Raw genomic sequence first — 24,545 nt, 5'->3', positions numbered from 1 at the left:
TGAAAAAGAATGACTCTTAATTTAATATTTTACACTAAACATCTTTTAGTTATTCTTACCACTTTAAAGTAAGTTAACTAAAATAAATACAACAATTTTTCATGAACATCTTAACACCTCCTATTGTTTTAGGATAAACCTCAAGGGTTAGTAAGTGTTAATTTCATAGTCATGAAAATAAATTGTAAGGTAAGACTTTCTACTACTTTAATATCCAAAACTTCATAACATTTTAAGTTTATGAAGTCAAGACTTTAATAAATAATATTTTATCCCAAATTATTATTTTAACTTGGAAATCAAAGAGTAAAATATGCTAAACCATTTTAAAACATAATACTTTCTAAAAATGTAACATTTTCAACAATAACTCATAAACATCATAAACTTTCAAGAATAAAATACAACTTTTTTCCTAAACACATTAAAGGTTCATTTGATGTTAAAATCATCACCTTTAAACATATTCAAATACTAACAATAATTTCTAATATTTCCCAACAAATAACTCATCTAACCTTGTCCAAAGATATAGTTTTTCCATCTAAGAACAAGGAAGAAATATCAAGATTTACAAAGGTCAAAAACTACATAAAGGTTCACATGATTTTATTATCATCCCCTTTAGTTATGCCTTCATAAAATACTTAAAGAACAAATATAAACTCTACTTTATGAACAACATAATAAAAGCTGATAACTTTCTTTGAAGTATGAGAAGAAGATGAAGAAGAGAAAATAAAATACTACCTTAGTTTGTATAAGAAATTTAGTGTAAAAATGAGAAAATGAGGTGAGGTATTTATAGGAGAGTCTCACCCTCCTCAAATCAGAAAATTTAATGCAAAGTAAGTAGATTTAGACTAGCATAGGTAATGTATCTAATGGTAGTGGAGTGAGAGAATTTGTTGAGTGATTTAGGGGATCTTGTGTAAGAAAATATGTACTTTTGCTTGTTTAACAAGCAAGCATCTTACATGAAAGTATATGACCTTTTCGATGATACATTCTCGATTAAACCATTCCCGAGTATTTTCGAAGCCAATGGAGCAATCGGAATTCGATTCCGAGTTACGGAACTCAAAAACACGTTATTGGGCCGAATTCGGGCGAATTTGGACCCGACAGGAGCTCAAAAACTTTCCGTCACAAAAAATTACGAAAATTTACCAAAAAATAGGAAATCACAGAAAAAGACTAACACTCAACTACGGTTTAGTCCAATTCAATACCGATTAATTTTTTAAAATTAATCGTTGTTAAAATAAATAATTAATAAAACATAAAGAGAAAATTCACGGTGTTACAGATCACTTCATAACCCATATGTGATCTACACAACAAATAAAATTAGAATGCAAAGAAATTGAGGAGATCATTAAACACAAGCTAGATCCAACATATCATTTTTTCATAAGTTGGATCTTCAAATTTATTGTAATATTCAACATCCTGCATAAGATTAAGTAATTTGATTATCATATAAATTGAAAATATTACTAACAAAAAAATAATAAAACTAAGTTAAAGTAGCCCTTTCCATGACATACCATGACATATAACATGACAAGTTGAATATGCAAGTTATGTCTACATGCTCCTGCAACATTACCCTTAGATTTGTGCATGGAGTGTTGTCCTGATATTCACTAATGCACTTAGAAAAACTCATTGATTTAACCTGCAAAAAAGCTACAGAGGATCCTTTTAGAGATTTGGAGGACTTGTGGCTATTAATGAAGGCAAATATGATCTTTTCAGAACAAAAGATTCCACCAATGTAAAAAATCCACATAACACCACAAATATGATTGCCATAAAGACAATCTAGTTCTTGTATGACCAATCAATTATTTTCATCTTTATACTTAATGGTCCAAGAAATAAGCAACTATCTATAAAAATTGAATACACTCATTTATACTTACAAAATTATACTCCCAACAATTAATAAAAAGAAGAAGAAATCAACATCATATTACATTACAAATTGTCTCTTGTCATTAATTATCGATAATTGATGACAATGACAAAAAAGGAAAGGAGTAACTCATAAGATATAAGAATCCAATAATCCAAAAGTTGAATAGTTAAAACAACCTCACTATAAACTTCATTGTTTTGCATAGTACTATATTAGTATAAACTTTTGGTCCAATTTAATTTATAATTAAAAAACAGGCGAGTGCATGACGTTAAAGGCATCAGCAACCATCTCATACAGGTCACAAGGAAAACAAACTTCCTATTATACAGATGATCATCATCTATCTCATACAATTTATGTGTTCAAAAATTAAAGTAGTAAAAACACACAAAGTATAGAAAGCCACACTGGTAACAAACGGTAAATACCATATTACCTAGATGGACATTGCTTTCTTGTTTGAAGGCATCAAATTTTGGTTTATGATGATTAAGCAACAATTCTTTGTAACAAAATCGATAAAGAATTGGAAGAAAAAACAATAGGATATTATGCAAAAATAAAAAAATGAATTGAAAATGATTAGGTTTGGGGAAAGAAAGGTTTTACTTTAGAATCGTCTTTCTGCTTCTCAAGATTCTTCTTACGAGCCATATTTCCTTAGAGAAACGAAGCAAACAATCAATGTGAAAGAAAATTTAGAAAAGAAGAAATACCCTAATGAAACAGCAAATGGAGAGAAAAATGCATAATGCTGTTTTGTCCCTTCCTCGTTCATCCAGATTTAAAATGAATACCAAGATGAGTTTTTTGTACTGCAACATGCTATGACTATGTTACTAATGATAATGAAAAAGTGGGTTGATAGTGATTTAATGAAGTCCTTTATTTTTTACGTTATTATTATTAATTGTTATTTAATGAGTTATTATGTACAAATAAATGATAAAGTAATATTTTGATCTTGTGTGTGAGGCTGCACATCAAAGATAGATAATTTATAGCTGAATTTTTTTGTAGAAGATACTGACACATGTACCTAACTGATGTGGCATGAGCTTATGTTGACACGTGTCCCTCGCTAATGTGGTAGGAACTTTTTTTGTTATATAGTAAATAGATCACACCGCGACCATTTCTTTTTAAAAATGTCCCTCTACTTCATTTCCATCTCCCTAGTACTTGTGGAGGATGTTATTATTTAAAAAAAAAAATATTACGCTTCTTTCTCAGAAAAATAATAATATTGAGTTTTTAATAAAGTAATGTTTAAATAATATATCTGAGTATTCTCTTCTCCAACATTCTACATTTCTCCATTTCTAGAGTTCCATTCTTCCAATTCTAAGGTATGCTCATTGGTAAATTTATCATCTTTATGTTCCTTCTTCTTTGTTCATTTAACTCTTTTCACTTTATCAGTGTAGTTGCAAATGGAAGATTAAGCTTATTATACATTCGACCCAAGTTTCAATTTTTCAATAAGCTATCAAATTCGTTTTGTTGTTTTCTGCATTCTGGTTAATGGGGTTCTTGTAGTTGATGAGAAATGAAAATAGTGATTATGATGAACTTCCGTTGAAAATTTTTCTCATTGGTGTGGCAATTGACGATGCTTGTTCAATGGATTAGACTTTGTTAATGATAGAAGTGGACAGTCCAAGAGGTCCACTAGAAGTAAAAATAAACCCCTTCGGCTAGTTGATTATGAATAGGAGTAATATTATGGTTTCTATTTTAATATTCTAAATCAATTGAGCCATGTTGTAAGCCCATCGTAGGAATTGTGTTAACCTAAATTCTCATCAGCTAGTATTTAGCCACTAGATGGCATGATGAATGACAAAAAGAATTTCCAGAATTATTTTATTTGCCTCTTTTCTCTTAATTTCCATAATTAATCTTAGTGGTTCCCTACCAGTTGGTGCTTTCATTCCTGAATCATGCCTCCTAAAAGATCTAACAAGGAGATTGATGAGATCTTGCTATAAATTTTTGTTTGATAAACTCCATAAACACAAGGAGTAGCAAGACGCACGGCATGACACCATCACAAAATTCCTTCGGATCATCACCGAAAAACTAGTTAAACTATCCATTCTTCCACACCAACCACTAGACCCACCCCATTTATCTTCTTCTTCCAACATTTCCAACCTTAACCCACATCCAACAAACCTTAATTCCCTTTCCCCCAAAATCAACCTTTACATATCATCTCCTTTTCCCACTCCCCCACGAATCCCTACCCCTTATCCATTTTACCCACCAATCCCTGTACCCCTATTTTCACTAACCAAACAACCTTCCTAAGGCCCAACATCCACCACCTCCTATACAACTACCTTCCTAACCTAGACCACCAAAATTACAACTTACACCTTTTGATGGTTCTGATCCCTTAGACTGGTTATTTCAGACATAATATTTTTCCAGCTCTATCAAGTTCTGCCATAGTAGCGACTCCATGTTATTTTTTTCTATGAAGGGTGAAGCTCTTAACTAGTATAAATAGGCATTTTATAATGCTAGCTTTCCCGATTGGGAGACTTATACAAGATCTCTCGAAATCCGTTTTGGGCCCTCCACTTATGAAAGTCACTAGGTTGAGTTATTTAAAATTCATCAAATAAGCACAATTGTAGATTATCAACAAAATTTTGAAAAGATATGCAATCGCACTTGGGGTTTATCCCCAAAAGTTGTGCTGAATTGTTTTATTTCGGGATTAATTCTTGAAATCCAGATGGAGTTAGCTATTTTGAGGTTTGCTCATATTGCAGAGGCATCCGGATTAGCCAAACTAGTTGAAGCAAAAATAAAAGACTCCAAACCAACATATCACAGACTTGCCCGTTTTCCCAATACCCAAACCCCTCACCTCATTCCACGGCTCACAAATCCCCAGGCCCTAAACAACAACCCAACAAACATCGCCAATACTTTGCCCATATGCAAGAAAGGCGCGCTTAAGGCCTCTACTATAATTGTGATGAGAAGTACCATGCTAGTAATCGAGGCCAACATAAACAATTTATGTTGTTCCTGGGTGATGAATTTCATAGCTACTCTACTAAACCACTATTAACTACTGAAGTTGTGGACGGCGAATTTATCGACAACCCATCTGAACTTATACATTTTCAATTATCTGAGCAAGCCTTGAAAGACTAACCATCATCGAAGACTTTACAGTTTATGGGGTCCATAGCAGGTCAACCCTTCACTGCATTGGTAGACATTGGGAGTTCACACAACGTGATTCAACCTCGTTTGGCAAATCACTTACAGCTTGAAGTTTCTCTCACACCGTAATTTCCATTAATGGTCGGTAATGGTGCTCACATTTATTGTTCTGGATTATGTTCTAATACTCCAATAATTTTAAAAAACCAATTGTTTCACATTTATCGGTAATTTTTATTTACTCCCTATCAATAGCGCTGATGTGGTTTTGGGAATTGAATGGTTGAGGATATTGGGGCCAGTAATATCGGATTTCGCTATTCCTTCAATGACATTTACAGTGAGAACCAACACCATTACTCTAAAAGGGGATACCTCTCTAGTCACATACCTTCTACCCTTCACCAATTATCCAGACTTATTTATATGGATGAAGCAGCCTCATTTTACACAATTGAATTCTTACCCACTAACCCTACCCATTCTGAAAAACACCACCCTATTAACCCAAACATAAAATCTATTCTTACATAATATAACCAAATTTTCCAACTACCCCAAGGCCTACCCCCCTCCCACGGTCACATGATCACAATATCCCATTACTTCCTAATTCATCCCCAATTTCAGTTAAACCTTATCGATATCTTCATTCTAAAAAAGAGGTAATGACAAAATTATTACAAGAAATGTTGGAAGATAGAATAGTCACACCTAACACAAACCCATTTTCTTCCCTGGTATTATTAGTTAAAAAAATATGGAAGTTGGCGATTTTGTGTTGATTACCATGCTTTGAACTCTATAACAGTACGCAACCATTTTCTGATTCCAACCATTAAGGAGTTGCTTGATGAATTCGGTGGTGCATCTTTGTTTTCTATAATTGGTCTATGATCGGGATATCACGAGATCCGCATCCACCCAGCAGACACTCACAAAACGACATTTTGCACTTTTGATGGACACTATGAGTTTCTTGTGATGCAGTTTGGGCTCACTAATGCTCCCTCAATATTCCAGACACCAATAAATGACCTTATAAGGCCATATTTATGTAAGTTCGTTCTAGTGTTATTTGATAACATACTCATTTATAGTTATTGTTTGGAAGATTACATTGACCACTTATAGTTAGTTTTAGACCTATTACTGTCTAATGAATTTTATGCCAAGTTATCTAAATGCGTTTTTGGTATTTCGTCGGTGAGCTATGTAGGTCATATTATTTCTACACACGACGTACAGCGTGACCCAGATAAGATTCAGGCAGTTGTTAATTGGCCACAACCACTATCAATCATGACACTTAGAGGTTTTTTGGGGCTCACCGGGTTCTATAGAAAATTTGTGAAGAACTACGCCACTCTCGTTGCAACTCATACCAATTTATTAAAGAGTCTGATTTTTACATGAGGTACAATGGCCGAATCGAATTTTCAGAAATTAAAAACAGTTATGACTACAACTCCGGTGTTGCTTATGTCAGATTTCTCCAAGGTCTTTGATGTGGATATAGATGCTTCGGGTATTGCCATCAGTGTTGTCTTATCCCAAGATAGTCATCCGTTGGCTTTCTTTAGCAAGAAACTCTCATCTCAAATGCAACATGCATATGCTTATGTCCGTGAAATGTTTGTCATCGCTGAATTTGTCAAAAAATGGCGTCAATATCTGATTGACAGGAAATTCAAAATATTCACAGACCATCAAAGTTTAAAACATCTCATGACTCAGGATTTCCACACTCCTGAACAGCAAAAATGGCCAACCAAGTTAATTGGTTTTCACTATAAGATCAAATATAGGACAAGTACCTATAACCGAGTAGCATATGGACTCTCACGCTGCCATGGTGAAGACACTCCATTGTTGGCTTCTGTGTCTTCCCCAGTCCCTCATGTTCTACAAAAATTGCATCAGTTCTATAAGAGCCTGGATGGCCTTACCTTATTACAAAAACAACAGAATGATCAATCATGGAGCTCTAGATTCCATGTGTCTCTAGGGATACTGTTTTATGTATACCTTAATTTTACAATCTCCATTCGACCTTGCTCACGGAATTCCATGAAACTCCATCTGCAGGGCATTATAGTTGGAAACCCACCCTCAGTCGCCTTGCCACCTCATGTTTCTAGCCAGGGATGGCTAAATACATCAAGTCTTTCCTTCGACAGTGCTCAATTTTTCAGTTCAACAAGTACATGCCAAAATATGCTCATTTATAGACAAGGTTTGGGAGGACATCTCCATGGATTTTATTACTCATCTACCTTCCTCACATGGGCATACAATTATGTGGGTGATTGTAGACAGATTAACAAAATATGCTCATTTTATCGGACTACCTACCAAGTTTACAACAGAATCATTGGCTCATCGTTTCTTAAATGAAATTTGAAAACTACATGGTATTCCTAAGACTACTGTTTGAGACAAAGATAAAAAAATTCTGAGTTCATTTTGGCGTGATTGTTTTTAAAATAATGAGGACACAATTATATTATACTATTGCTTACCATCCGTAGTCTGATGGTCAAACGAAGGTTGTCAACCGTTGCTTGCAAACCTATTTCCGATGCTTTTCTGGATAGCACCTGAAACGATGGTATGCTCACCTTCCCATGGCAGATTATTGGTACAACATGAGCTACCAATATTCTATTGAGCTCTCTCCATTCAAAGCATTGTATGGTAGAGCACCACCCACACTTCGGGATTATTTTCCACGAACACAGCCGAGTCACCCTCTTCATCACACTGTCCAAAGCAGAACACTTTTATTAGCAAATCTAAAACAACATCTCAATCATGCCCAACAGAGGATGAAGGCACATGCAGATCAAAAGAGACAAGACATTACCTTTGATGTCAGAGAGTGGGTTTTATTGAAACTCCAACCTTATCGACAAAGATCGGTCTCGGCTTGGCCCTCCGAGAAGTTGTCACACTAATTCTATGGGCCCTTTCAGGTGGTTCAACGTGTGGGACAGTTAGCGTATAGACTCTCCATGTCGTCCACCTCCCGAGATCACCCGGTGTTCCACGTTTCACTTCTAATAAAATTTGTTGGAGACCCTCACACACACTTTAAACAACATCCAGAGGATTTGCATCTCCAGAATCTTTCCTTAGAAGAGATGACATACTCAAATGAGGGTGGTCAAGCAACAACTAAAAGAAATAAAAACGAGTTTCACACATGCATTAAACAAAGAAAATGGGACAGAGAAAAATAGAGAAGCAATTGGGTGTTACAAATTAGGGCACTTTGAATCCCCTACTTTCAAGTACCCCTTGTGTAACGTCTAAATCCCCATTTCAAAAAGGCCCCTTAGATCTCTCCCCAAATTCTACACTATTGGATGACCTGCTATTAATTAATTCTTCTCTGCTCTAGAACAATAACAATGTATTAAGAAATGCTAATCATAAAGAGCTTCCTTTAGTTCAAATTGCACCATTAGATGGTATAGAAGCTTGGGCGGGAACACACGTTCAACTGTCCCAAGGCAATACAAATACCAACATGCCTTTAATCACATCAAACTCATTAATGTTGGCAACATTCTCAAAGATTCCACACGGAATCAATCTCCAGCGTCAGATTCAAAGGCTCATTCTCTCTATTCTCTGATCCAGCCATCCACTACTTGTCCGTTGAAGGCCAGTTGTGCGGCACTTCCAGCACAACATGACAAAATGTCCTTGCCACTTCCTACCCGCGTGGGCCACTACAACTCATCCAAGCCACTCAACCTTGAGGACAACGTTACTCTTGTAGGGTTGGACAATGATAGAAATGGACAGCCCAAGAGGCCCACTAGAAGTAAAAAGAAATCCCTTTGGCCAACTGATTATGAATAGGAGTAATATTCTCGTTTCTATTTTAATATTCTAAATCTATTGGGCCATGTTGTAAGCTCATCTTAGGAATTGCGTTAACCTAAATTCTCATCAGCTACTATTTAGCCACTAGATGGCATGATGAATGACAAGAAGAATTTTCAGAATTATTTTATTTGCCTCTTTTCTCTTAATTTCCATAGTTAATCTTAGTGGTTCCCTTTGTTATCAACATCTAATCCTTACAGACTAACTAACAGCTTTTGTGACATTTGTTGGGAAAACCAAAATTGCTTTTAAATCTATGGAGGCAATGTTTTAAAAGATGAAAACATAATTGTAGCTTCAATGTTTTGGTGCAAAACCCAAATATTGTTTACTAACTTATCTCCTCATTTTTTATAGGAAAATATTAATATGTTAGTATTTTCATGATGAGTGAGATTTTAACCCTCAATTTTCTTTTCACAACCACTTTAGTGAATGGTTCTGGGTTTTTTTTAATTGAAGTTGGCTAAACTACTAAGTTGGCCATGTAATTCTTTTCAGCTTGGTCTTGATATTTATTTATGTAAAAGGAATCATGATGTAACTTGCTGGATATATTTTACCGCTTTCTGTTATTTATTTTTTTGGAAGTTAGTTAAATAACTAACATAATTGCCTTTCCTTGTTTTGGTAGCTTGTATATAACTTGCCAATTGTGGCTTGATGATTCAATTCAATGTAAACAAATGATGAATTGCACAAAATCTAATATGGTATCAGAGCAAATTTTGCTCTGATTATCGCTGCGCATTTCTGATCTTCTCCTTCTTCGATTCATTCATTCATCGTTTGTTTTCTTCCTTCTATTCATTCATCTTCTCCTTCCACTTCAAATTCTTTCTTCAAGCTCTTCTACATCGTTTGTTTCATACTTAAATCAAAGTCATTGATGATTATCAGTCAGATTCACGAAATTTCTCCCACATCAATGAAATTCAGAACCCTAGAAATCCTGTTTTCTTGCATCCAGGAAATAATCCAAAAGGTTGGTGGGAAGACTATTGTATTTGACGAATTCCAGACCTGATATGAGCTTCTCTGTCCAACAGCTAAGTCAATACATGAACAACCCAACTAATACTCACTTTCAAGCTCTGACTCAAATACTCAGATACATAAAAAGGGACTCCTGGTCAAGGTCCTTTTTATCCATCCAATTATTCACTTCAACTGAAAGCATTCAGTGATTCTGACTGGGCCACTTGCACTGATTTAAGAAGATCTGTTTCTGGATTCTGTGTTTTTCTTGGCAATTCTTTAGTGTCATGGAAATCCAAGAAACAATCTACTGTGGCAAGATCATCCTCTGAAGCTGAGTACAGAGCTCTTGCAGCCACTGCTAGTGAGATTCAATGACTCACTTTTCTGCTTGACAGTTTTCCTATCACTCTCATCAAATCTTCTCTTCTCTATTGTGACAACAATTCTGCTCGATACATTGCAGCTAATTCTATATTTCATGAACACACCAAACACATATAAATAGACTGTCATGTTGTTCGAGAAAGATTACAAGCTCGCCTTTTCCACTTCCTATTCCCAACAAAGAACAACCAGCTGATCTATTCACTAAAGCATTGGACATTTCTACTTTCTCTTATCTTCTTCCCAAGCTGGGAGTTTTAAACATTTACTCTTCAGCTTGACGAGGGATATTAGATTTATTTATGTAAAAGGAATCATGATATAACTTGTTATATGTATTTTACTGCTTTCTGTTATTTTTTCTTCTTTTGGCAGTTAGTTAAATAACTAACATAACTGTCTTTCCTTTTTTGGTAGCTTGTATATAACTAGCCAATTGTGGCTTGATGATTCAATTCAATGCAAACAAATGATGAATTACACAAAATCTAATACCATCAACATGTTTTTGTTCACAACTCTCTCATAACACAAGCAAACTTTAATCTTCACAACTCTCACTTCTCAACTAAAATTCATGATTTTGTTATCATTGACTTGAGAAAGAAAAGATCTATAAAATATCTCTATTACTTTTGTGAAACTGTATCAATAAAAAATGGATTTCAAAAAATAATGGAAAAACAACTTATAGGACCTATTTAAAAATAAAAGTAACTCAAAGGAAATAGAAAATAACTTAAAGCTTATGGAATTATCTTGAAAAAATACTAACTTAAAGGATCAATTCAATAGTTTTGGCAATAATAGTTTGTCTGAGAATTTCATTATTGCTTATTTATCTTATTTGGTGTGGACATTTTATACATACAAATAGAGACACAGCTCAGAATTTCAATCTTCTACTTGCATTGGATTGCTGAACTTGACTAACATGTTTCAGGTCATATTTCAGATTCATTACCTACTTTTCTGCAAGAAAACTTTAGCAACTGCATATCAATCAATTCAAGCACAAAATTAAAATAGGAAAAAAGCAGGAGAATAAGATATTACCTAACTTATATGTTATATAAATGAAACAGAAAAGAATGCCTCAGTTTTACATGGCTTCATGTTTTTTATCTACTTCACTAGAAGGACCTTATAACATGAACGTGATAACTAAAATAAGTGATTCTTTTCGAATTCTTCTTTACACGATATTTTTCCTCAATACTCTACCCAACCTTATAGTAAACCCACCTAATGAGATTAAAGTTCAGTCATTATTGCTATACCTTACATTCTACTATTCACCCATCGAATTATGTCTCGTGCGATCACATCTCGTTCAGGTTCAAAGAGTAGATCATGTGAGAATCCTTCATATAATTTGATACTTTTGTTACATGAGGATGCTTGTTCATACATTTTTTTAGAAGCTTCAGGTTCAGTGATACAATCAGCAGTGCCATGCAGAACAAAAAATGGAACTCTCAATTTTCTGAAATTTTGTTGCAAGTAGCCTGTAATTCGAAGAATCTCATAGCCAGTACGTACTCTAAGAGGACCAGTGCATACTAGAGGGTCTGAATATTTAGCTATAAGAGCTTGTGGATCTCTAGAAACTGGTAACCCCTTTTTATATGCAGATCTCCATTGATATCTTGGTAGCAAAAATGAAAGTATAGGAGCAAGTACCTGTAATGAAGAAAATATGGACATGAAGTATGGTTTTACTTATTGTTATGCATGCAACTTTTTATATATTCGGTTCACTGTTTTAAATTACAGATCGTATCACCAGCCGCAATATTTTGGTTATGGTGACCGCTGCAACCGCATCACACCACAATTACGGTGTGACTCTAAATCACAATGATGCGGCCGCAACACAATTATATGGAATTCAAAAATGTTTTTGTAATCTATGAAATAATAATAGGATTCTCTGAGTACAGAGCTCTTGCAGCCACTGCTAGTGAGATTCAATGACTCACTTTTCTGCTTGACAGTTTTCCTATCACTCTCATCAAATCTTCTCTTCTCTATTGTGACAACAATTCTGCTCGATACATTGCAGCTAATTCTATATTTCATGAACACACCAAACACATATAAATAGACTGTCATGTTGTTCGAGAAAGATTACAAGCTCGCCTTTTCCACTTCCTATTCCCAACAAAGAACAACCAGCTGATCTATTCACTAAAGCATTGGACATTTCTACTTTCTCTTATCTTCTTCCCAAGCTGGGAGTTTTAAACATTTACTCTTCAGCTTGACGAGGGATATTAGATTTATTTATGTAAAAGGAATCATGATATAACTTGTTATATGTATTTTACTGCTTTCTGTTATTTTTTCTTCTTTTGGCAGTTAGTTAAATAACTAACATAACTGTCTTTCCTTTTTTGGTAGCTTGTATATAACTAGCCAATTGTGGCTTGATGATTCAATTCAATGCAAACAAATGATGAATTACACAAAATCTAATACCATCAACATGTTTTTGTTCACAACTCTCTCATAACACAAGCAAACTTTAATCTTCACAACTCTCACTTCTCAACTAAAATTCATGATTTTGTTATCATTGACTTGAGAAAGAAAAGATCTATAAAATATCTCTATTACTTTTGTGAAACTGTATCAATAAAAAATGGATTTCAAAAAATAATGGAAAAACAACTTATAGGACCTATTTAAAAATAAAAGTAACTCAAAGGAAATAGAAAATAACTTAAAGCTTATGGAATTATCTTGAAAAAATACTAACTTAAAGGATCAATTCAATAGTTTTGGCAATAATAGTTTGTCTGAGAATTTCATTATTGCTTATTTATCTTATTTGGTGTGGACATTTTATACATACAAATAGAGACACAGCTCAGAATTTCAATCTTCTACTTGCATTGGATTGCTGAACTTGACTAACATGTTTCAGGTCATATTTCAGATTCATTACCTACTTTTCTGCAAGAAAACTTTAGCAACTGCATATCAATCAATTCAAGCACAAAATTAAAATAGGAAAAAAGCAGGAGAATAAGATATTACCTAACTTATATGTTATATAAATGAAACAGAAAAGAATGCCTCAGTTTTACATGGCTTCATGTTTTTTATCTACTTCACTAGAAGGACCTTATAACATGAACGTGATAACTAAAATAAGTGATTCTTTTCGAATTCTTCTTTACACGATATTTTTCCTCAATACTCTACCCAACCTTATAGTAAACCCACCTAATGAGATTAAAGTTCAGTCATTATTGCTATACCTTACATTCTACTATTCACCCATCGAATTATGTCTCGTGCGATCACATCTCGTTCAGGTTCAAAGAGTAGATCATGTGAGAATCCTTCATATAATTTGATACTTTTGTTACATGAGGATGCTTGTTCATACATTTTTTTAGAAGCTTCAGGTTCAGTGATACAATCAGCAGTGCCATGCAGAACAAAAAATGGAACTCTCAATTTTCTGAAATTTTGTTGCAAGTAGCCTGTAATTCGAAGAATCTCATAGCCAGTACGTACTCTAAGAGGACCAGTGCATACTAGAGGGTCTGAATATTTAGCTATAAGAGCTTGTGGATCTCTAGAAACTGGTAACCCCTTTTTATATGCAGATCTCCATTGATATCTTGGTAGCAAAAATGAAAGTATAGGAGCAAGTACCTGTAATGAAGAAAATATGGACATGAAGTATGGTTTTACTTATTGTTATGCATGCAACTTTTTATATATTCGGTTCACTGTTTTAAATTACAGATCGTATCACCAGCCGCAATATTTTGGTTATGGTGACCGCTGCAACCGCATCACACCACAATTACGGTGTGACTCTAAATCACAATGATGCGGCCGCAACACAATTATATGGAATTCAAAAATGTTTTTGTAATCTATGAAATAATAATAGGATTCTACTAACCAATAAAATTGGATGAGAAGGTTCAACTCCAACTGCAGGTGATGTGAATGCAGCACCAACTATTTTGGCTTCAACCTTTGGATCAAGAAGTGCCTACAATAACATAGCAGTGAAAAACTGAATCAATTTTTTATTCATTAGGTTATGGATCTTCATTTCCTCTACTTAAGCTTGATGAATCTAATTTTACATTGTTTGATTAACCATACCTTCAGAGCAATGGCTGCACCTGTTGAGTGTCCAAAGCATAAACATGGAAGCCCAGGGTTTTCACTTAGAATTTTCTCAAGAAATACTTTCTGTTTATAAAAAAATTGAACACTCTTTATCAGAACAAAATAATTCATTCATACAATAATAAACTCTCTCTTTCACACTAACAAAGCGTTGTTCTAGTGGCGTAAGAATCCACTGGATCCCTAGATAGACCAATAGGTCGAAGGTTCAATTCCTGGAAACGACATTTGTTGGGAGGGGCAACCACTCATCCCGAAAGGTATTAGTGCCTACGAAAAATACTCTCTTTCACTCTCTCTCTCTCTCTTTAAATCTTGACTGCTATATGCTAATACACAAAGCAGATTTAAGAGTTAAAACATAAATCACAGCCCCTTTTATTGATGAAGTATTGTAGAATTTGTGTAGATCTTAGAACTTACCATATCAGAAACAGCATCATCAAGACAATGGACATATCCATGCAATCCATCACTTCCACCATGGCCTAAGGAAGAAAAAAACAAATTTGAGCATATACTGAAAATGGAGGAGACAAAAAAGAGCAGAACACAATCTACTGAAACTATCAATTTTCAGGCCATGGCCTAATGAGAAAGAGACAACCAATGTTGCTGAAACTATAAAAACTTAGCACCAAGTTGCTATTTTTGGAACCTAAATATGCATTAACTCATGAAGAACAGCGAACTCACCATCCAATGTGAAAAACTGACTAAGTAAATTTTAAGTATGTCTTAATTTAAACTAAGATCTATTAAAGTTCTATCTCAAAAGCAATTAGAGTGAGAAAATTTTGGCTCTAGCTCTGATGACATGTTAAGCCATCTCAAAACAATTCATAGTTAGTGAACTAGTCCAACAAGTATTTAAAATATATATAAGAGAATGAGGCATAATCTAAAAGACTTCGGCATAGTTTATGTGCAATGTGCAAAATCATGTATCTTGTTTTACCCATCTTAAAGATACAAACCAGATACAATACACTTAGATAATAAGCTTACTCATAAACAGGAGCTTCACATTTTACTTTATGGCATCCAAATAACTTATCCCTGCAACATTCAAATATAGATGCATGTTGAAGAAATGTGATCACTAAACTACTAAATTTAAATATATATATATAGATTATCACTGTCTTTTACAATCCAATAGAAGTACCATATATACAAGGTGTGACAAAATATGTCAAAAGAAAATTTGGTCACAATTCCAAACTCACAAAACTATAGCATAACTTAGGAAAAAACACCCATCAAATGGGGTCATATGGAATATCCAAATAAACTCATAAAGCGTAGTAAATAGTAATTAAATACCATTTAATAGTACCTAACTCATGCATGATCATAAACATAATTTGGTTCTGACTTACCAACCCAATCCATCCCATAAACCTTGTAGCCATTAGCATTCAACTGCTTTGCAAAATCACTATATCTTCCACTGTCAAAATAATGGGGATGGCTTCAGAAAAACATGGAATAATATTGAGAAATTATGGCTAGCTTTTCATATAGAAATTTCATAAATTTTACAAACCTGTGTTCATTAAGTCCATGCATAAGAAGAATGATTCCCCTGCATAAATATAAAAAACGTTATTTCACAACCAACATCTCACAACTTTTTTGTTATTGATTTTTAGATGAGTGTTTTAAGATGTATGTGGATATAGAAGATGAGTAAGTGATTAATAGAGATAATTTGAATTATTGTAAGAGGGTATATATACAGTTCAAATCAGAAAGAAAACAAAAGCCAAAATATACAGGTCATGTTTTATAATTTTTGTCACTTCGGTCGAGTCCATTCATATCATGTCATTGCATTCTGCCATTAAATAATTTTATTTTTCATTTTAAAATATTGAATCTAATTTTGAGTTATTAACCATCAAATGAAAAGAACATGAATAGGAAATTAAGAAAAGAGATGGAGGTAATCTCCTTCCATCTCAATTAATTTTGTGATTATACAAAATATAATTTAATTTATGAAGTTGTGAGAGATAACACTTAAGTAGTTAAATTCAAACTTCAACTACTACACAATCTCCTCTATGTCAAAATTTTGTAAAACAAGTGTGGTTGTCTTTAGGACCAAGCAAATTAAGAAAGAAATAACTCTACACTTCTACATATATCTTCCTTATATTTCAACTTATAATATTAAATATGAAATTAAAGAACGTAAATTGTTTTATACCATTATTAAATTTACTTCTTTATTTAATACTTACATTATTTGTAATGTTAAGAGAACCTCCATAACTCACAACACAAATATATCAAGAAATTTTTCAACAGAATAAAATCAAGTGATGATCAATCATTTATACATGAAAAATGATATATCTTTCTATATAAATTAGCATTATGCTTATTAATTGTTGGTTCACAAATAATATATAGTTTTTTCTTCTTATATTTTGGGATATTTACAAGTTGATTTTGTAATATGCTTCTTTTATGTTTATCCTCATAGTTCTATTTTGTCACCAAAATCACATCCACGTACTCCAACTAATTGACCACAATGAATTTTTATGTCCTTTTATCTTTGTATTCTTCTTTTATTTTTTTTCTCAACCCCATTAATTCCATCTCTAGTAACTCATCTCTTCTACCTGAATATACATGCACCCATTCATCAACCATAATTTCTTATAATTATCGGAGAAGTTAAAGTTTTGAAAGTTTTCAAAATTGTTAAAGAGAATAAGTATCCTATCTATTACTTATGTTTCTCCTTTTTTTTTAATATAAAAATGTAATTTCATTATAATTAAAATGATAGATATGTCATTGAAAATTGTATTTATCTTTATATTTTGAAACATTTGTCTCACTCTCCATGGAGAGAATTCTAATTCTTTAAAACATGTGTATATATATATATATATTATATATATATATATATATATTATATAAATAGAAGACAAGAGGTGTTCAATCTGCCAATACAAAAAGATGGACTCAAAGAAGAGGAAAAAGGGAGATTATAACGTAATCCTTATACAACACTAATGAATTAATGGAGAAACAAGTACATGTTTTTTCCTTCATTTTTATTGACAAAAGTGTAATTTTATTGTAATCAAATGGATAAATATGTCATTAAAAATTAATTTCTATCTCTTTATTTTTTTGAAGTACTTATCTAACTCATTGTATATGTAGTATGTATGAAAAGAACAAGATCATCTCCATTAATGAAGAGAGAAATACTTATTTTATATGTGTTTTTAATGACAAAAATGTTATTACATTATATATAAAAGATAAAAATATTTTATTATATTATTATTTTCTTTGTTTTTTCTGTAATATTTATCTCTTCCTTAATATTAATAGAGAGAGTATGATATAAAACTATCATTTATTCCATAGGTACCTGATCTGAACAGAAACTGGTGTCCAAGACTGAGTGAAAATGGTGTCACCCCTTCTTGTCCCCAAAAGCCAATATTCCCTCACACAGCTTTCATCATCATTCTCCTCCATAACTCTCCTTACAGCCATTTCCCTCCTCACCATCACAACCTGATCCACTACCTTCACGGCTGCACCACCACCGCCACCACCACCACCACCATTGCTGCTAATGCTAATACTATTCTTCCAAGGCACCATCTTCGCCGGCACTCTTACCACCGTCCCTTTCCGGTGGCAATCATGACGCTTCTCATCTTTCTCAACCTGATGAGAAGAAACCTTCCTCCTCCCTCTGAAGGGTAACACCAATATCGTGATGATTTCTTGTATCAACGTGAAGAGGCTCTTTAACGCTCGCATGGATAATAAGGCACTTTCTTTCAGAATGTATGCATCGGTTGCCATGTTTTTTTTTTTTTTTGAAACTCAAAAACAACACCAACAATAACTCCTCTTCCTTCTTCTTATTAGGTTGTTTTATTTTGTTGTTTTTCTTTGTAGAAAGTTTGAAGGAAAAAAGAAAGAAGAGGAGAAATTGTGGAAGTTTGTGTTTGTTATGGAAGACAAAATGTTGATCAAGGCAAAAATAGGCTGGAGAATGTGTAATTGCCAAATATAGGAAAAGCTAAAAGTGGATAAGGGCAATGTGGAATAACAAAAATCTTTATTTTATACAATTTGATTTAGGAGAATGGATAAAAACATTAGTTGCTTATTTATGGGAGGGTTGAATATCTTATTCAGACCAAAAAATTTATTACTATGATAAACAATTCATCTTTATATCATTATATAAATTAAAAAACAATTTTTTTGAATATGTAAGTAGATGAATTTTTAGTGTGGAAGATACAAAGAATAATGGGTATAATGTAGCAACGTATATTCAAAACGGTTTTGATTTTGGTCAAGTTTTGAGGGAGAAGCATGCATGGGAGAAACTTAAGGATCTAAGATGGAGCATGTCTGGCATAGCTTATGTTTTGGCAAACACTTAGATTATAAAATAATTGTTTTAAACTTCTATTGTCGTTTTCAGTATTTTTTTTTCTATCCAATATTTTATCTCTTTTACCTTTCCTTAATCCATAATGATTTTTCACTTAGAAATATATTATGGGATTATATATGGCTTTTGTGAAATTTTGAGGGAAAAGTCATAAGGTTCTATGAATTTTTATAAATTATTTAATATTGATAACATATGTATTTTTATGCAAAAAAAAATTTATCCTGTAAATTTCAATGCAAGTAAGAGAATATTTACTTGAGATGTCAATTTCAACAATTTATTGTTAATATCGTTAGTCATTCATATTTGAAAAATCTCAATCATATAGGAGTTAAGTGCAACTTTGACTATACAGAAAAGTTGAATGCATATTATTTGTTTAATCGAGTTATTTGTCTTATCTTAACTATTTTGGTTTAGCTACTACACGGAGAAGATCATTTTCAATAACGAAAACAATGAAACAAAATTGTATACTAAAATATAAGATGAATTATTTCTTGTAGACAACATGGTGATTTATATTGAAAATAAAAATAACTAATTTTTTTCCCTTAATTAAATCATTAATGAATTGAAGCATATAATGAAGAGAGACACTTTAAATGGATGTAAATTTTCTTTAATTGTTAATTATGATTATTTAGAATTAATACGTTATTTTAAACTTTAAAATGATTATCTATATTTCTTTAATTTTTCGTTACTCAGTTAATTTTAAATACAAATTATAATTAAATATTATTGTCCCTCCTAACTTTTATATTAAAATATTGTCTTATCTACAACCCAAATATTATTAACATAAACAAACATTTTAATGCATTTTTATACAATCCAAACAAGTTGAATTTTAGAGAGGAAGAAATGAAAAATGAAGTTCGTACTCCTAGCTGTTGAAAAGAAAGAAATAAAGATTTTAATCGATTAAGACAATAGGTAATTGCTTATCGGGAAATGAGAGAAGATAGTTGGAACTAAATAATACTTTGTGCCATTTTCATTTCAAGCACAATGCCCTTTATAACAGAAATAACAGTTAGTTTAATCGATTATTCAAATTATTAATCGATTAACGAAACAACTATTAATCGATTCATGAAACTAGATACATGAATTACACTATTCTCAACACTCTTGCTTAATTCATACTAGCTAGATTAATGACTCCAATATTGTGTATGATCTTCAAATCTTCCCTTCTTTAATGGTTTGGTAAACACATCTGCCAATTGGTTTTCTGAAGTACAAAATTTCAACTTTATCTTCCCTTTGGATACTTGATATCTAATGTAGTGAAATCTAGTCTCTATGTGTTTGCTTCTTCTATGAGCCACTAGATTCATTGCTAGGTTAATGACAGATTTGTTGTCCACCATCATTTGCACTCCTTCTTTAGTTTTCTGCTTTAGTTCTTCCATTAAGGCATCTAGCCACACAGCCTGACAAGCACTCATGCTAGCTGCAATGTACTCAGCTTCACATGAGAATAAGACAACTACATCCTGCTTCTTGGAGCACCTATTCACAAGAGCATTGCCTTGGTGAAATAGGTAGCCAGTTGTGCTCTTCCTATCTGATTTGTCACCACTCCAATCTGCACCTAAGTGACTTTGTTTAGGAAACTCCATGAACCTGCTTACTAATCCAACTCCATATGTGATGTCGGGCCTTGAGTTGCACACATACCTAAATGAGCCTATCATTTGCCTAAACAATGTTTATCCACTTCTTGGTCTGTTTCTCTTTGGCATTGCATAGTTTCAGCTTCAGTAGGGATTGCTACTAGATTGCAGTGCATCATTTAAAACCTCTACAATACATTAGAGGTATACTTGCTTTCGTGCATGAAGATTCATTGCTTAGTTCTTTTGAATTCTAGGCCTAGGAAATAAGATAATTCTCCCAGATCTATCATCTCAAATTCAGTCTGCATCTCATGCTTGAATGCTTGGATATTCTTTAGTTCTCCACCAGTAATAAGAAGATCATCAACATATAGGCATAATATGAGAAGATCTGTAGTGTCCTTTCCCTTCACATACACACCATGCTCATTTGTGCATTTGGTGAATCCTAGTTTTGACAAGAATGCATTTATTCTCCTATTCCATGCTCTAGGAGCTTGCTTCAGCCCATAGAAAACCTTATACAATTTTTACACCATTTCATCTTTTCCTTTAGTTTCAAACCCTGATGGTTGAGTCACAAACACCTCCTTATCAGTAGGTCCATTAAGAAATGTTGTCTTCACAACCATTGTAGCTAGCTAGACTTATCATAAGTCTTATTGTCTCAATTCTAGCAACAGGTGCAAATACTTCATGATAATCAAATCCATGTTTTTGTAAGAAGCCATTTGCTACCAATATCGCTTTAGGTTTGGATACCTCCCCATTTGGATTTAGCTTGGTTTTAAAAATCCATTTTACAACTTTGGCCTTCTTTCCACTTGGTAGATTTGTTAAGGTCCATGATTTATTTCTTTCAATGGATCTCAACTCTTCTTCCATAGCTTCAATCCAGTGTATTTATCCAAGAGCATCCTTCAAGCATAGTGGTTCCATTTCTGCCAACAAAGCCATATGTACAAAATCACCTTCTGTTGTGATTGTGGAGTTTGAGAAAATCTCATAATCGCTGAGTCTGGATGATGGTTATCTCAACCTTTGAGATGTTACTGTGGTGATTGAAGTTTGAGCATCAACTAAATCCTCTTCACCAACTGAGTCATTTTCACCAATGTCATCCATTCTCACTTCACTTTCACCAGGTTGCAGCCTAGTCTCATCAAGTTGCAGCCATGTTTTAACACCAGAGTTATTGTCTTCCTAGTTCCATTTCTAGCTTTGACCTTCATCAAACCTCAGATTTCTACATATCATAAACTTCTGAGTTAGAGGGTCAAGAACTATGTATGCATCAATGGTGTGGTAACCCAAGAAGATTAGCTTCTCACCCATATCATCAAGTTTTCTCCTCTTTACCCCAGGTATATGGCCATAAAAGATTGAACCAAATACCTTGAGATGTCTTACACTTGGTTTAAGACCAGACCAAGCTTCCTCAGGTGTCTTGTTGCCCAATATTTTGGTTGGACTTCTATTTAGGATGTATGTTGATGTTGACACTGCCTTACCCCAAAATTTCTTTGGCAAATTCTTTGTTTTCAACGTACTTCTAGCCATGTTGAGTAGAGTCATATTTTCCCTTTCAGCTGTGCCATTGTGTTGTAGTGTGTAAGGAGTTATTACCTTATGGTAAATTCCTTATTTGCTACAAAACTTATCAAACTTAGCAAACATGTATTCACCTCCACCTTCTGATTTGAGTTGCTTCAATTTCAGTTCAATTTATCTTTCAACTTGAGCTTTGAACTTTCATAAATTCTCAAATACTTCACTCTTCCTTTTCAATAGATAGATCCATACCTTTCTTGTGTGATCATCTATGAAAGTCAGTAAATATCTATTCCCTCCAAGTGAGTTTAATTCAAAAGGTCCACACACATCACTATATACCAACTCCAAAGGCTTCTCTGTCTTTGAGGGAATATTTGAAACAAATGGACTTCTCGTTTGCTTCCTAACTAAGCACTCATCACACAATATCTCAGGTGACTTTATGTGTGGTAATCCTGCTAGCAGTTCATTCTTGCTTAACAATTCTAAACTTCCAAAGTTTAGATGTCCATACCTTCGGTGCTAAAGCCGTGAGTCTTGATCTGCAACAGCCTCGAGACATCTTTGATCACCAACTTGAATCTGAATTTTGAAGGTTCTATTTCATGAGAGTTATGACTTTAATACCTTCTTATTGTCTTTATCAAACACAATCAACTCACCATATTGCATCACTATCCTATATCCCTTTTCCAATAATTGGCCAAGACTTAGTAGATTGTTCTTCATTCTAGGCACATATAGGACACTAGATATGTAGGACTTTCTGCCATCTAGTCTTTTAATCATCACCTTACCAACCATTTTTGTTGAGACTGAACTATTATCAACAAAATTCACTTTGTTCTTGGATGATTCATCAAGTATTGTAAACGAATCTCTTCTCCCTGTCATATGGTTTGAACAACCTGTGTCTAGGTACCAGAAATCAGTGCAACCATCATTTTCCTGCTCATTCTTTGGGGTAGCCATCAACATATAGTGATCTTCATCAACTTTTGTAGGATTTTCACCTTGTTCCAATCTAGCTTCCTCTTCTCTACCCTTTTGCCATTTGCTGATCTTGCACTCAAATGCAAGGTCACCATAGTTCCTACAATTGTAGCACTGCACTTTCTTCTTATCTTGTTTCTTCTGAATTCAGAGTTCTTGTATGAATTCTTGCTATGATCAGAACCATCTATATTCTTCATAACATTATTGTCATGATTTCTTGATGAAGATCCTTGCTCATTGGATCTCCATCTATTGTTATGACCCTTCTCTTTGTTTCTCTTGTTCCATTGACTAGAGGATTTGAATCTTGCTTGGAGTGCCTAATCACTTTGTCTATTTGGATTCATCTCTTTCAACCTCAACTCATGAGCTTCAAGAGATCCTTGCAATTCCTCAATCTTGTACTCTTCAAGATTCTTGGATTCTTCTATTGCAACTACTATGTGATCAAATTCGAAGGTGAGAGTTCTAAGCACCTTTTCAACTACTTCTTGATCCTTCATTGTCTCCCCACATGACCTCATCTGATTTGTGAGAGATAAAATCTTGGTCATGTATTCTGAAGCTGATTCACTGTCATCCATTTGGAGAAGTTCATATTGTCTGTGTAAGGTTTGCAATCTGACCTTCTTGATCTTTACAGCTCCCTCATAATTGTTCTCCAAGTTATCTCAGGCTTGCTTTGCTATCTCTGCACCACTTATCTTCTCAAAGTTGGCTCCATCAACACACTGGTGGATGAGGAACAATGCTTTGTAGTCTTTCTTCTTAGCTTCCTTATAGGTTGCTCTCTGTGCATCAGTGGCACTTTCACCAATTTCTTCTAGCCATTTTGCACCACTTCATACACCTCTTGAAAACCAAATATGGCTTTCATTTCATTCCTCCATCTGTCATAGTTCTTGCATTCTAGAATTGGCAATGTCATATCAAACCCATTGCTATTTGTCATGCTACAAAACCTGTAACGCCCCGAAAAATACTCTTTATTTATTATGCGAAGAAGTGAGTAATTTTTTTTTTGAATTGGTGATAAAAATTGTTTCCTTTTAAAAACCTTTCTTTTCCGGGACATCACTTTAAGTAACATATAACGCGGAAATCAAAACCGGTTACCTAACGGTAACTGAAATGATACCACATTTCCTGAATATACATCTTCATAGATATAAAAGATCATAAGTACTTAATATACATATCCAACAAGAAAGGGCGGAAATATTAATCATCGTCAAAAGACACTAAACAAAGACATGAACAAGTTGAAGCCGTCAATGTTTCAAAAGTCACAAAATGATAAGCAATTCCTAGTGGCTAACTCCAAAGCTAGGGTACTGCCTCTTCCTCAATTCCTCATGCCCCCTCCTAGAACATC

General features: G+C 33.6%; 2 protein-coding genes across 2 annotated transcripts; both read right to left on the bottom strand.

Moving 5' to 3' along the window:
- Window positions 1–11,656: 11,656 nt before the first annotated feature.
- Window positions 11,657–12,490, bottom strand: LOC109337836 (caffeoylshikimate esterase-like). Its single transcript, XM_019574907.1, has 2 exons — window positions 12,317–12,490; window positions 11,657–12,058 (listed from the first exon to the last, which is right to left on the bottom strand). The coding sequence occupies exons 1-2, from the start codon at window positions 12,488–12,490 to the stop codon at window positions 11,657–11,659; spliced, it is 576 nt and encodes a 191-aa protein (XP_019430452.1).
- Window positions 12,491–13,400: 910 nt separating this feature from the next.
- On the bottom strand, window positions 13,401–18,573 carry LOC109337835 (monoacylglycerol lipase-like). The gene is made up of 7 exons (XM_019574906.1): window positions 17,940–18,573; window positions 16,086–16,124; window positions 15,919–15,989; window positions 14,960–15,024; window positions 14,510–14,599; window positions 14,301–14,393; window positions 13,401–14,044 (listed from the first exon to the last, which is right to left on the bottom strand). Exons 1-7 carry the CDS (start codon window positions 18,383–18,385, stop codon window positions 13,643–13,645), a joined length of 1,206 nt encoding a protein of 401 aa, XP_019430451.1. The 5' UTR covers window positions 18,386–18,573; the 3' UTR covers window positions 13,401–13,642.
- Window positions 18,574–24,545: the final 5,972 nt, after the last annotated feature.

This window comes from Lupinus angustifolius, unplaced genomic scaffold (genome assembly GCF_001865875.1).
Source record: "Lupinus angustifolius cultivar Tanjil unplaced genomic scaffold, LupAngTanjil_v1.0 Scaffold_11_47, whole genome shotgun sequence".
In the NCBI taxonomy this organism is placed as follows: Eukaryota; Viridiplantae; Streptophyta; class Magnoliopsida; order Fabales; family Fabaceae; genus Lupinus; species Lupinus angustifolius.
This window is presented reverse-complemented; position numbering and strand designations above follow the sequence as displayed.